Genomic DNA, 13,440 nt, shown 5'->3' with positions numbered 1-13,440 from the left:
AGGATGCAACATTGGTTGTGTTTTTCATTAATGTTTTAAAATTTCATCAATGCAGACAACACTAACAGTAAACCTGTGACAATTTGGGCACACTGCGCTATTTTACCCTTGTACTATCAAAACCAAGTAACGTGCAACCAATAGTATTAAAAGCAGCCACCGGAGCCCTAGTGCTATACTGCCTTTGGCTAAATAAGTTTGTCTGTCTGTCTCTCTCCCCATCTCCCTTTCTCCCTTCCTTTCTTTCTCACGAGCCTCCCTCCTTCCCCCCCTCTCCCCAGTACCCCCCTGGGTCAGCCGTCTTGACCAGATTCAGCCATTCATTTCCAGCTTTTCTTCTCACGAGCCCATTCTGGGCAACCAGCTCTGCCCCTTCCTCCCAGCCTTAGTAATTAATTGTGCTATTATTGTGAATTAAACGTACAAGCAAGTCAATGTTTAGCCTAATTAAGAGTGAAGCCAACAAATTATTTAAAGCACCACTCTAGCAAAATTTGCATTCAGCCTTGTATTAGCAGCCAATCAAGCTTTGCAGCCATTGACTCAAGTACTTCCAGGCTTCACTAACACTTACAGCTAGGCTTTCTCCCCACCCCAGCTCCTGAACCCTGCCCCAGGCCTCCATCCTTTACCCATCCCTAAATTTGGTGTTTTATTACATACCACTGAAAGTAACATCCGATCCCTTTTTTCATTTACTACAATTTAAATAGATACATTTGTACTTCAGTTATTTTGTCAGTTTAGGTCATACAAAAACTGTATAGTTTAACATTATTAAAGACAATTAAAATTTTTTCTTGTCATTTCACAAAATAAATTTAGCATCTTTCAAAACAAATTCACAAACACTCCTTCCTTAGAATGAAGCTACCAGTATAAACAGTGGTAGCAGGTCAACCAACTTTGTACTGAAGAGCAAAAGCAAAGGAAAATCACAGTTCTTAACAATAAAAACATGTACCAGGGCTCCTATTTCTAGACCAGTGGTGACTAGAAAGAGGAAAAGTTTGATTAAGGAATCTGAAAGCATTAGTGAAGGTTTTAAAAGTAGTGAATTTAGTAAAGAAAAAAGTATGGCCTGGAGTAAAATTTCACCTGATTTTTTTCCATTAAAGAATAATTCAGCTTTGGGCAAAATAACCTGCTGAAACATACATCCCTGACAAGAGAAACTGAAGCTATAAATCAGAGTCTTTTCTGATACAATGTATGGACACATTGTTGGACCAGAGTATGGTCATTCTTTCAAAAAAAAAAAAAAAACGAGGATAAAAGAGCGACAGGCTAAGGCCTAGGTGAGCGGTACACATGGACTTTACAAAGCATTATTAGATCTTGAACAATTCCATGCAACCTATAGACAAGTAGTCTAGGCCAGTCTCTCACTTGTTTTTCTTATTTTTCCTTGCTTGCTTTTGCTGCCACCTCTGTACTTAAAAGCCATGCATTTTAGATGTTAAGAGAGTGTCCATTTCAAATATTCCCTCCTGTCTCCTCTCCTCAACCGAGCACCCTTATCACATCCCACTCACTGTGCTCACGGCGCTCATTCAGTGAGTGCTCCGTACAAGTTCTTACTAAAACTTATCAGAAAGAAAACAGAAGAGATAGAATTTACTCCATTTTCATTACACTCATCACTTAATTCTTACCTCCATTTTTTTCAGGTCCTGAATATGAATACTAATATTTATTTTTGAAATTGCCTGAATCACTTTGTCTTAATTTCTCAAATTCTGTCCCTGCAATACTTAACACATATTGATATATTAATTAATATTTGTAAAACTCCTCTGGAAAAGGCTTTGTATCTGGAAAAAATAAAACTTTTCTTTGTGATTGACACTAGAAAACATCAGCTTCTTCATATCCTACTCTAAAGAGTATGCACTCTTTGGACACTTATTCTAGTTCATAGAGGAATTTTTATCAGTGAGTCGTGTCTAATTTCCTCAGTGAGAAACACGATATTTATCCTCGTAACACTGGAATAAGTCTATAAACATATAGATGTGTATGTGTGCATACAGATGTTTATATATGCTATTATTTAAACCTGTTTTAGAACATAAAAGGGGGCCAAGCACATCACGAAAGAGGTGCTTATTAGAGAGCTCACTATGTGGATTTCTTAAAAATTGCCATTAAACACTAAGAGAGCAAATATTTCAACACCAAGTTTCAGAAATTCAGAAGGAGGAAGAGTCTTCTTTTCAAAGGAGAGAAAACCTGCCGGTGATAACAATGAAACAGTGATGAAAACATGCCCTTTGCTGCCATCAAGTGGCTGCTTTCAGAATCTTTTTATAAGCCTCAACCACGGTGCAAATGTTTTTCTTTCCCACCGTTTCATTTCTCACACATTACACACATGTTATCCTTTGGGGGACTGGTATATTTGAAAAGACCAAGCAAGCGTTTCCTAAATTAGGGCGTAATACTATGGATGCTAAAATGTTCCATGACTAAGAAGTTCTTCAGAAAGACAACATCAAAAGGGGTTTGAAGTGTCCAAACACTGAAAACTCTTCCCAGCCCTATGTGCCTCACTCAGTTTCTGTCAGTAAAGTCCTCAATCTGGACTTGGGAGCAGAGCTCTCCATTTCTATCCATAAAGAACTTCTAATAGATTGGCTATAAGGCACCTAGTGAACACAGAGGAAATTTTTTAAATTGGAGAGAGATTCATTTAGAATCAATTTTAATCAAGTCCTGTAACTGTAGGGGAAAATGGTTTCGTGTTTCTTTCCTATTTATGTCTCGCTGCCTTGAAGCTTCAGTCCTGTATGTAAACAAGGCACCGTATTATTGAACCGTGATTACTACATAACACTAATTTTAACTTGGTTGCTTGCTTTGCCCCCTTTTCTTTAAGAATCTTCATTTTTCTCTCCCAAGAGACAGTTAATTAAATACACAGCTGAATGAAAGGAGAAAGGACAATTGCTATTTTTAAAATATGCAAAATGCCACGGCAGCAGCCCCTTCATATTCTGAGACGTCAACAGCATTCATCTCAGAGTATTGGCCCTTTTGATTGGAACATGCATTAATATGATTTTGGTCCTGAAAGGAAAAGCCCCAGATAAATCAAAGTGGACAAAAGTTGGAGGGAACTAAATTGCTCTGTATAGGGAAACAGAGGAATTCTGGAAGTTATTTGAGGGTGGGGAGGTACTCCAGAGAGAAGGAGAAACTTGAAACTGGGAGAAGAGAACAGCCAGGGAGACTTGGGCAGGGGGTGGAGGGTTCTAAAGTCCAAAGGAAAATGTACATGAAAACCATAAAAACCACACCTGTGGCTACGAATTCTTGGAAGATTTTTTGTTCTACCCAAAGCCCAATCTAAGTCAGACAAGCTTCTTCATGTTCCCTGTGCTAGTGATGTTTTCCATTCCATCCTTTCTCAGTAGCAGTTTGCAGGACCATCTAATGTGGAGGCTTCTGTTTCAATTTCTCACTTATACAAGTCCAGATCCTTGTTTCTGATGCAAATGTGAAAGTTAAAACTCAAGTTCCTGAGTCACTGCCTGAGTGTCACTTCACAGGCTCACTGCCTTAGTGTTCAGATCCTTCTTCATTTTTGGCCTCAGGGTTTTTCCTTATCTTTGGGTAAGCTCAGCTATGCATTTATAAAAAGTCTATCAGGGTTTGGGGAAAACTGGACAGCCACAAGCAAAAAAATCAAACTGGACTACTTTCTCACACCACATAGAAAACTAAACTCAAAATGGATCAAAGACTTAAGTGTAAGACCTGAGACCATAAAACCCCCTGGAGAAAACATAGGCAGTATGCTCCTTTCCATAAGTCTTAGCAATATTTTTTTGGATCTGTCTCCTCAGGCAAGGGAAACGAAAGTGAAAATAAACAAATGGGACTAAATCAAACTAAAAAGCTTTTGCACAGCAAGGAAACTATCAACAAAATGAAAAGACCATCTACTAAATAGAAGATATTTGCAAACAATATATTGGATAAGGGGTCAATATTCAAAATATACAAAGAACTCATACAGCTCATCATCAAAAGAACAATCAGATTTAAAAGAGGGCAGAGGACCTGAATACACATTTCTCCAGACATACAGATGACTAACAGGCACATGAAAAGATGCTCAACATCACTAATCATCAGGGAAATGCAAATCAAAATCACAATTAGATGTCACCTCACACCTGTCAGAATGGCTGTCATCAAAAAGAACACAAATAACAAGCATTGGGAGGATGTGGAGAAAAGGGAACCCTCGTGCACTGTTGCTGGGAATGTAAATTGGTGCCACTATAGAAAACAGTATGGAGGCTCCTCAAGAAAAGAAAAATAGGGGCTTCCCTGGTGGCGCAGTGGTTGAGAGTCTGCCTGCCAATGCAGGGGACACGGGTTCGTGCCCCGGTCCGGGAAGATCCCACATGCCACGGAGCTGCTGGGCCCGTGAGCCATGGCCACTGAGCCTGCGCGTCCAGAGCCTGTGCTCCGCAACGGGAGAGGCCACAACGGTGAGAGGCCTGCATACCGCAAAAAAAAAAAAAAAGAAAAATAGAACTACCATATGATCTAGCAATTTTACTTCTGGGTATTTACCCCCCCAAAATAAAAACACTAATCTGAAAAGGTATATGCATCCCTATGTTCACTGCAGCATTATTTACAATAGCTAATATATGGAAATAACCTAAGTGTCCATCCATATACGCATGGATAAAGAAGATGTGGTATTACATATACAATTAGTCATTTAAAAAAAGAAATGAAACGTTGCTATTGCAACAACATGGATGGATCTAGAGGGTATTACACGAAGTGAAATAAGTCAGACAGAGAAAGCCAAACACCATATGATCTCACTTTTATATGCAATCTAAAAAACAAAACAAAGACACAAACAAAACAAAATGAAAAGAGTTATAGATACAGAGAACAAACAGGTTGTTGCCAGAGGGGAGGGAAGTGATGGGGGCGAAATAGGTGAAGGAGATTAAGAGGTATAAACTTCCAGTTATAAAATAAATAAGCCACAGATATGTAATATTAAGCATAAGGAATATGGTCAATAATATTGTAATAACTTTGTATGGGGTCAGATGGTTACTAAACTTATCATAGTGATCATTTCATAATGTGTGCAAATGTCAAATCCCTATACAGTACACCTGAAACTGACATAATATTGTCAATCAACTATATTTCAATCAATCAATCAATGTTAATCACATCTAAAAAATAAAAATAAGCAATATTAAATGAAGAGGGAAAAGAAGTCTAAGTCTGCATTGTATTTTTCAGCATTCCTGAAGGTTTTGTGGGAGGAGAGCTTCAGGTTAGCTAGTCTGCCACCTTGTAAAAAGGAAGTTGTTCATAAAATGTCTAGATGTAAAACTCTGCCCAGGATGAGAGCCTTCTCTGCAGCAGAACCCTCACCTACGACCTCACACATTTATGGAAGAGGAATTGAGTTCATCTTGGTGACTTAAAGAATAAAGCAGCACTTTGGTGGCAGGAGGTGTAGAGGGAGAATCAAAGGTGAGAGGAGACTTTCCCGAGTGTAGGAAATAGGGATTGTCTTGGTCCCTTCAGCACATCTCTAACTCCTCTCTTTCCCTCTCCATCTCACTGCCTCTCAGCCTGGCTTCCCACAGATGGCTGAAGCCATGAGTGAGTGTGCACTTCAGGGCACTCACTGTAATGAGAGCTCCAGGAGCACGCAACTTGACTCTTATCAAGCGAGCTCTAGCTAAAACTATCAGTTCTGATCAGATAAACCTAGGGACTTTGTTCTCCATAACAAGGGATCAAGGGACTCTGGTTGAGACTAAATTTACAAACAATTCTAAAATTGAGGGGAAAAAGGGAGGGAAAAAAGCAAATCATTCTAGGGAAACTTCTTTTTTTCCTTTCTTAAATCCTAAATCCACTCTCTGTAGGCCTCACGGCTTCTGTTTTGGAAAGGAGTTCTAAAATACATAAACACAAGTCTAGCCATCATAGAAAATCCTTGAAATCCTTTTCAGAATGGTTCTAGACCGATATTCCTAGAAAGATCCACAGACCAGCACAGGTTGAGATCCCCAATGCAAATCAGATTCAGTGTAAAGAAGCCAGAATTCCTCTCCACCACCAGCAATCCTCTGATATAAAACCAGCCTGTTGTCCTTTCTGTACCCTCTGGCTCCATCATTCCCTGCCCTGATCAGGATAGGCCAATGCCTCAGGTAACATGGTGCTTCTACCCCAAAGGCACAGTGGTATCCACCTGCTCTAAGAACTGATTTTCCTCCAGGTTTGCATTTCTACATTAAAGCGCTCACTAGGTCAAATGGCATGTGTTGTAACTGTTGATAACACATCTTTTATAAATGGAGATTTAATTTTTAAATGTGTAGAAATAAACCATTTTCCCCTTGCTTTGGATTTTTCTTTAAAAAGTATAGCACCATCAAAGATGTCCTCTCAAGCAAAAATCCTTTTCAACAAAGATGAGGCATATTGGTGAAGAGTTCGAGTTACATAAGACTATGGAATTTATGTAGTCTGAGAATAAAAGACAATCACCTTCAATTTTACTTAAGACAGATACACATAAATGCTAGACTAACTCTTCTCTTATTTCCTGCACATCTCTCCTACTTCTTTCAGTTTTGAAATTCAGCTTGAATGATAAAAATACAAAGAAAGGCTAATAGGCATATGATGATTGAGCAACAGGATCAACCATCATCAAATGTATGCTAGCTTAAGAGCAGGCGGCATTACTAGAATTCACTACTTAATAGCTCAACCCCTTCTCTATTACTGCTTAAAACAGAGATTTAATTATAATGTAACTTTGGGCAAGTGAGAAAACCTCTCTGGTCCTCAGTTTCTTGATCTGTAAAATGGAGATAATAAAAATACCTATTGCAGAGGGTCATTGTGAGGTTTGAAACAATTTGTGTCTCTTACTGAGTGGTCCATAACTGTTAGCTCTCACTAAGGTTAGCTTTGTTATTAGCTGTTGATTGTTTTACAATGTGCCATGGGATATCTATTATTGCATTTAATTTATTATTTTTAATTCTGCTTCTTTCCTCAGAGTAAGCACTTCTGGTTAGCACAGACCTCATTAGCTCCATATTAAAAAAAAAAAGTAGAATTAGATGAAAAGTCAACTTCAGAGCAAAGGATATATTTTATGTACATATACTATTTAACATTTTATTTCCAGCAACAGCTTAAAAAGAGTAAGTTTTACGTGGATCACTTCCTCTTCTGGTCCCAGGGCTGAGAATGCACAGTTACTCTCAGAGAGACTTTTGATTGTGTTAGATAAATCCAAGAACACCATTACCTGGGTCCATTATACAGGCACTGTTCCAAGGCTGAGGCTTATTCTGACTAGCTATGGGTTAGAATCTGTAACTCCACCATTGAAAAATAGACCCAGTAGGAATGGCGTCATTTGAAGCCCAAGAAATAATTACAGACAAAGCATTTTAATAACTTCCTAAAGCCTGAATATTTGATCTGCAATCACATTCTTGAATTTGCCACTTGTTAGTATGGACTAAAGTATAAACCTTGTGAAGTACCTGCTTTTCTTTTACTATTCATCTCTTTAATGGTGGGAAGAAAACAATAAAATTTTAATTGAGTTATCCCTCTCAGCACTGAACAGTGGTGGACAAAATCTATACATAACATCAAAATAATTGCACTGTGGAACTGGCCAGCAGTCTTGCCTGGCCTACATTTAGAAGAAAAGGATACGAGCTAGCTTTCCAATCTATTGGAGAGGATAGATCAAAACCTTCTAGAGGAACTACTTCAGTGTACAACAAGTATCTAAAGTGGTTTCTTATTGTCACTAATCTAATTCTTAAAGCTGTCAGTTAAGATATTCTCCTTACATTCTGCCCTTAAAACTTGTAAAGAGTAAACCAAGAACTGGAGAAAGTTAAAAAAAAAAATCTACAATCTACTTGTTAGCACACCTTCATGCCATGGTGATTTGATTAGTGATTTGATAAGTATAGATTACAACCTTGGACTTAATACAGGGTGGCCCACTTTTAAAAAGGCCCATTTATAACAAAGCTCTCTCTGTTGGAACTGTCAAGAGAGTTTAAAAAAAAAAAATGCCACCAGTATCAAACACTTTTATTTAGCCACGCATTGTAGAGCAATGTAATTGCAAACATGGAGAGCTACATCTTAGGACAGTTCTACTGATTGTGTGATTATAAACAAGTCAAGAAGATTTCCTGATTCTCATACTGTCTGTCACTATAATGAAATTACTACCTGCTCTCAAACTACTCCACAGAGAAGACCTAAAGAATAAGGAACACTATATAAGTATTGCAAAGTGCGATAAGCTTCTGGATAAGAGACTCTAAATGTCTTAAGAAAAATGCACAGATTATCCCTATTAGGGTAGAATATTTGTAACGAAGATTTAGGTTACTACAAACTAAAAAATTATTGAATTCTTACAAGTTTCAAATATAACACTCACCACAGTAGAAAGGGGAAAGACAACCTACCCCATGTTCCCATCCATTAGAAGAATCGTGTTGTATATGTGAGAAAATATGAAGAGAAAGAGAATTGTGCTGAAGAACATTGTCATCCACGATCCATGATCCTCTCGAAACATTTTTAACCGAAGCAACTGACCTGCAATATAAATATTATTGGAAATCAGTGTACACTGTAACTCAAAATCCATACAGCTTTGCTTTATTTTAGTGAATCTCTATTACCTCACAAATACTCTGAAGCCTTTGCCCTAGCACTTGTCTTACAGGTGAAACCACTATCTAATGTCCTTTTTGCTCTTTTGTACATAAATGGTGAAGTCCAAGACAACTCCCATATCATCATCCTAGAGCAAACAATACTAGTATGAGAATCTGGTATACAGAAATCATTCACTAGGCTGGCATGAAAACAAATTAATTAGAACACTATTACCTGCTACTTTTTATGTCACAAATATGTTTTTGGTTCATTTACTAAAACTACTTAAGTAAGGCAAATGGTAACGATGTTGCATAAATTCCATATAATTGCCTTTTGCTTCCATAGACCCATTCCCAATACTGGCCAGATGATAAAACCAAGTCATACTTCACTTATAAGAAGATCCAGTTGTTAAAGGTACATGAAAACATGGACAGTAAAAATAGTGTTTCTGTCGTAAGAGACAGAAGGCTTAGCATTACTCTTAGCTAAAATATCATAACCACATACAGGCTGGTGCCCAAGTCTGTGGGGTGTGTGGGGCCTGGTGGCGTGTGCATGTGTTATGGAGTTGGTATGGCTCCTAGCAAAACATAATTTCTACCCTGATACCTAAAATTCCATTTAGAAAGACAATGGCTAAAATTGGAAAGGATAGCCAATTAATCTATGACAAAGGAGGTAAGAATATACAACGGAGAAAAGACAGTCTCTTCAATAAGTGGTGCTTGGGAAAACTGGACAGCTACATGTAAAAGAATGAAACTAGAACAGTCTCTAACACCATATATAAAAATAAACTCAAAATGGATTAAAGATCAAAATGTAGGACTGGAAACCCTAAAACTCATAGAGGAAAACACAGGCAGAATACTCTTTGACATAAAATTGTAGCAATATTGTTTTGGATCTGTCCCCTAAAGCAAAGGAAATAAAAGCAAAAATAAACAAATGGGATCTAATTAAGCTTAAAAGCTTTTGCACAGCAAAGGTAACCATCAACAAAACGAAAAGACAACCTACTGGATGGGAGAAAATATTTGCAAATGATATGACGGACAATGAGTTAACACCCAAAATATATAAACAGCTCATGCAACTCAACATCAAAAAAACACAAACAACCTGATTAAAAAGAGGGCAGAAGGCCTGAATAAACATTTTTCCAAAGAGGACATGCAGATGGCCAATAGGAACATGAAAAGATGCTCAACATCACTAATCATCAAAAAAAGGGAAATGCAAATCAAAACCACAATGAGATATCATCTCACACTTGTCACAGTGGCCATCATCAAAAAGAACACAAATAACAAATGTTGGTGAGGATGCAGAGAAAAGGGAACCCCTGTACACTATTGGTGGGACTGTAAATTGGTGCAGCCACTGCGGAAAATAGTATGGAGGTTCCTCAAAAATCTAAAAACAGAACTACCACATGACCCAGCAATTCCACTCTTGGGTATATATCAAAAAAAAACCCCACAAAAACCCTAATTCAAAATGATACATTCACCCCAATATTCATAGCAGCATTACTTACAATTGCCAAGGTACTGAAGCAAGTGTCCATCAACAGATGAATGGATAAAGAAGATGTGGTGTATATACACAATGGAATACTACTCAGCCACAAAAAAGAATGAAATTTTGCCATTTGCAACAACATGGATGGACTCAGAGGGTATTATGCTAAGTGAAATAAGTCAGACAGAAAGAGAAATACTGTATGATGTCACTTATATGTGGAATCTAAAAACTAAAACAACCTAGTGAATATAACAACAAAAAAAAGCAGACTCAGTTATAGAGAACAAACTAGCGGTTACCAATGAGGAGAAGGAAAGAGGAGGGGAAATACAGGGGTATGGGATTAAGAGGTACAAACTATTATGTATAAAATAAGCTACAAGGATATATTGTAAACCACAGGGAATAGGGCCAATATTTTATAATAACTATAAGTGGAGTCTAACCTTTAAACATTGTGAAACAATGTATAATACTGTAACATATAATACTGTACATCAACTATACTTCAATAAAAAAAGAAAAAAAGAATGTTAAAATGCAAATACTTCAAAGAGGAAAATGTATTAAGATGAACACTAAAGTAAAAATTACTAGTATCATAATCAGTCCAGATAAATATTTTGATTTATGATAAAGAGAACTGAGAGCACTAGTATCCTGAAAGTTGAGAAAGATTTAAAAAAAAAAAAACAGGATTAAGAAAAAAATAAACATAGGTCACCCTGGCTTCTCCTAAGAGAAAGTTTATCTAAATAATGATGAAGGAGATGATTCACATATAGGAACTACAATTCAAATAGGGTAGGCCTGAAACCTTAACAATAAAATTTCTCACTAGAGAAAATATTCCCTTTTTTTGATGATATGTTAAAGGTATGGGGAAAATATGTATATTTCCATCTGTAAATGGTCTCTCTCTAGGGACAGATAGTAGCTCTCATGTAGGCTACTGAGCATAGGAAGAAATCATCTTTTAAGATTTAACTACTATTTTCCCTTGTCCCTTTCTTTCATTAAAATAGCACTTCAGATTTCATTTGGAAACCAGGCTCACAGAAACACTACCCTAGCTAGAACTTTAAATGGAGCAAAAACGGATTTGGTTACGTTATCTGGTTTCTTGGCCTGCACAAGAGAAGCAAAGGACAAATCTGAAAGTCAGGGGGAATGTGAATTATAACTGAAAGAAGAATGTGGAAAATGTTCTACTGAAGCAAAGGATACTAACGCTGCAAATTACAGCCTTACAGAACTTGTTGATTAACTGAATCAATAATTATAGAAAGCCAGGGATTTGCACGTCTCCACACAACACATTGACAGGAATATTATAAATAGATATTTAACACAGAATGCTTGAGAGTAAAAAACCCATGCCATGAATATCTTAAAGCAAGCTGTAGAGAATATTATTTATTCTTTGAACAAATATTTAATGTGTGCTTACTGAGCAAATATTAAATGTGTGCTTACATGCCAGCTGTGGTTCTAGGTGCTGGAGATACAGCTGTGAGCAGGGTAGGAAGTGTTCACAGTCAACCATCATTTGGATATTTAATGAAAATGTGATCTTATTTTAGACTGATTTGACTCAATGTTCCCTTTGCTGCAAGTCCTTCAGCCTTGACCTATTTATTTAATTCAGCAGTTGATATTGAAGAACTGCTAAGACCAGCAATTAGAGTTCTTGGAAAATTTAAATGCGAATTTCTTTCTTAACATATGCATATGTCAAAAAATTCACTAATGGATGTACTTTAAAAGTCAGATAATAATGCTGGTGACTTAAGAGTGCTTTGCAAATAAAATACAGTGGGTTAACTGTACATGGCTGAAATAATACAGAGTTAGTAAAATGAGAAATGTGACAGTACCATTTATGCTGTCATTGCCAAACTCATTGCCTGGCACTAATTTCAGTCATTAGAGTCATTAGAACAAAATGGCAGGTTAACACGGCTTGCAATTCACTTGAAACACACAATAAAAGTACTGCAATATATTAAGGCCAGAACTGGTGTGACCCAAATGTTGAGTCAAATCACATTAAAAATTTTTCCCATAAGCTACTTCAACTTAACTCATTGAGTGTCCATCTTAATGACAGAAAGCTGTATACACAGATGGCCATCAGCTGACTCCCCATGCAATCTAATCAAACTAGGAACCTCAGAGTTACCCCAGGATGTCACATGAAAATGCACTATCTCCTCCCCTGCAGTGTGACCACATATTTGGTTTCCCTGGGACATCAGTGGCTTATAACTGTTGTCCTAGAATAATTATTAATAGTGCCCCCTTCCTTTCTGAAGTGCACTGGTTTGGACAATAAGTTATACGCCACTTTTCCTATAGGTCACAGAATTCAGAGGTTTTTTTAACACCTTAGAGGAGTTTCAGGAGATAACTGAGTGAAAACAGTCTTCATAGGTCAACAGAGGTAAAAGACATCACTAGGAGGGGTACCTTTCTGACAAGGTGATAACGACTTTTATTTTAATCAGATATATTTGTAAATCTGAGTGTATGTTTATGTTACTAATAAAATCCGTCTTGCACTGTATGGACTATAATCTTTGATATGGTCAGGGTAATTGGAAAACAAATCTTAAAACAACCCGAAGCGTCAAGGTGGTACACAAGCCTATATCTGTGTTGGAGGTTAGGGATGGAGGGCACAGGGATTAATTGTTACGAATGTTGATTAAAGTAAACTGAAATAGCCTAGAACCTCAGAATCTTTCCTGGAGATACAGTAGGTTTAGAACCACTAAGATGTCATAAGTTTCTAACAAGGATAATGACCTAAAAGCATATTTTAAAATATATGATGAGCTCACATATACTGTGGGAGACAGAGGTAGATGAGTGTAAGAGAATTACGGAGAGACTACTCGGTTTCTTGGCTTTTTTGCTGCTGTGTTCTCATCAGCAAAATAATAGAAAGGAACATTTCCTTTGTACCTCACAGCCAGACTTTTATGCTAAGTTCTGGGTTCCTTTTCTTCAGGCATAATTTTCACAAAGAGGCCTTGAACAAAGAAATAAACGAAACAATCTCAGAGGAGAAGGAGTAGAAGTGTTTGTGCTTCCAGGGAAGAGATTAATGTACTCCTGGGAAGTTGTTAAGGCAAGATTAAATAGGGTGAGAGTGTCTAGATTCACTGAGGATACAAAGATTTT

The 13,440-nt window shown here is 37.3% G+C and overlaps 1 protein-coding gene across 10 annotated transcripts in view; it reads right to left on the bottom strand.

The window, feature by feature from the left end:
- The window catches only part of TMEM117 (transmembrane protein 117), a 572,067-nt gene that overhangs the window by 464,395 nt on the left and 94,232 nt on the right, over positions 1–13,440 (bottom strand). For 9 of the 10 annotated variants that reach the window (XM_067696273.1, XM_067696267.1, XM_067696274.1 and 6 more), the window contains one exon: positions 8,526–8,658. In XM_067696273.1, coding sequence (XP_067552374.1) covers positions 8,526–8,658 — 133 coding nt within the window. Of the gene's footprint in view, positions 1–8,497; positions 8,659–13,440 lie in introns of those variants that run through there. The other variant, XM_067696270.1, reaches the window with a different exon arrangement.

The sequence above is a fragment of the Pseudorca crassidens genome, chromosome 11 (assembly GCF_039906515.1).
Source record: "Pseudorca crassidens isolate mPseCra1 chromosome 11, mPseCra1.hap1, whole genome shotgun sequence".
Classification (NCBI taxonomy): Eukaryota; Metazoa; Chordata; class Mammalia; order Artiodactyla; family Delphinidae; genus Pseudorca; species Pseudorca crassidens.
Note: the sequence above shows the minus strand (reverse complement) of the source record. Positions and strands in the feature narration are given on the sequence as shown.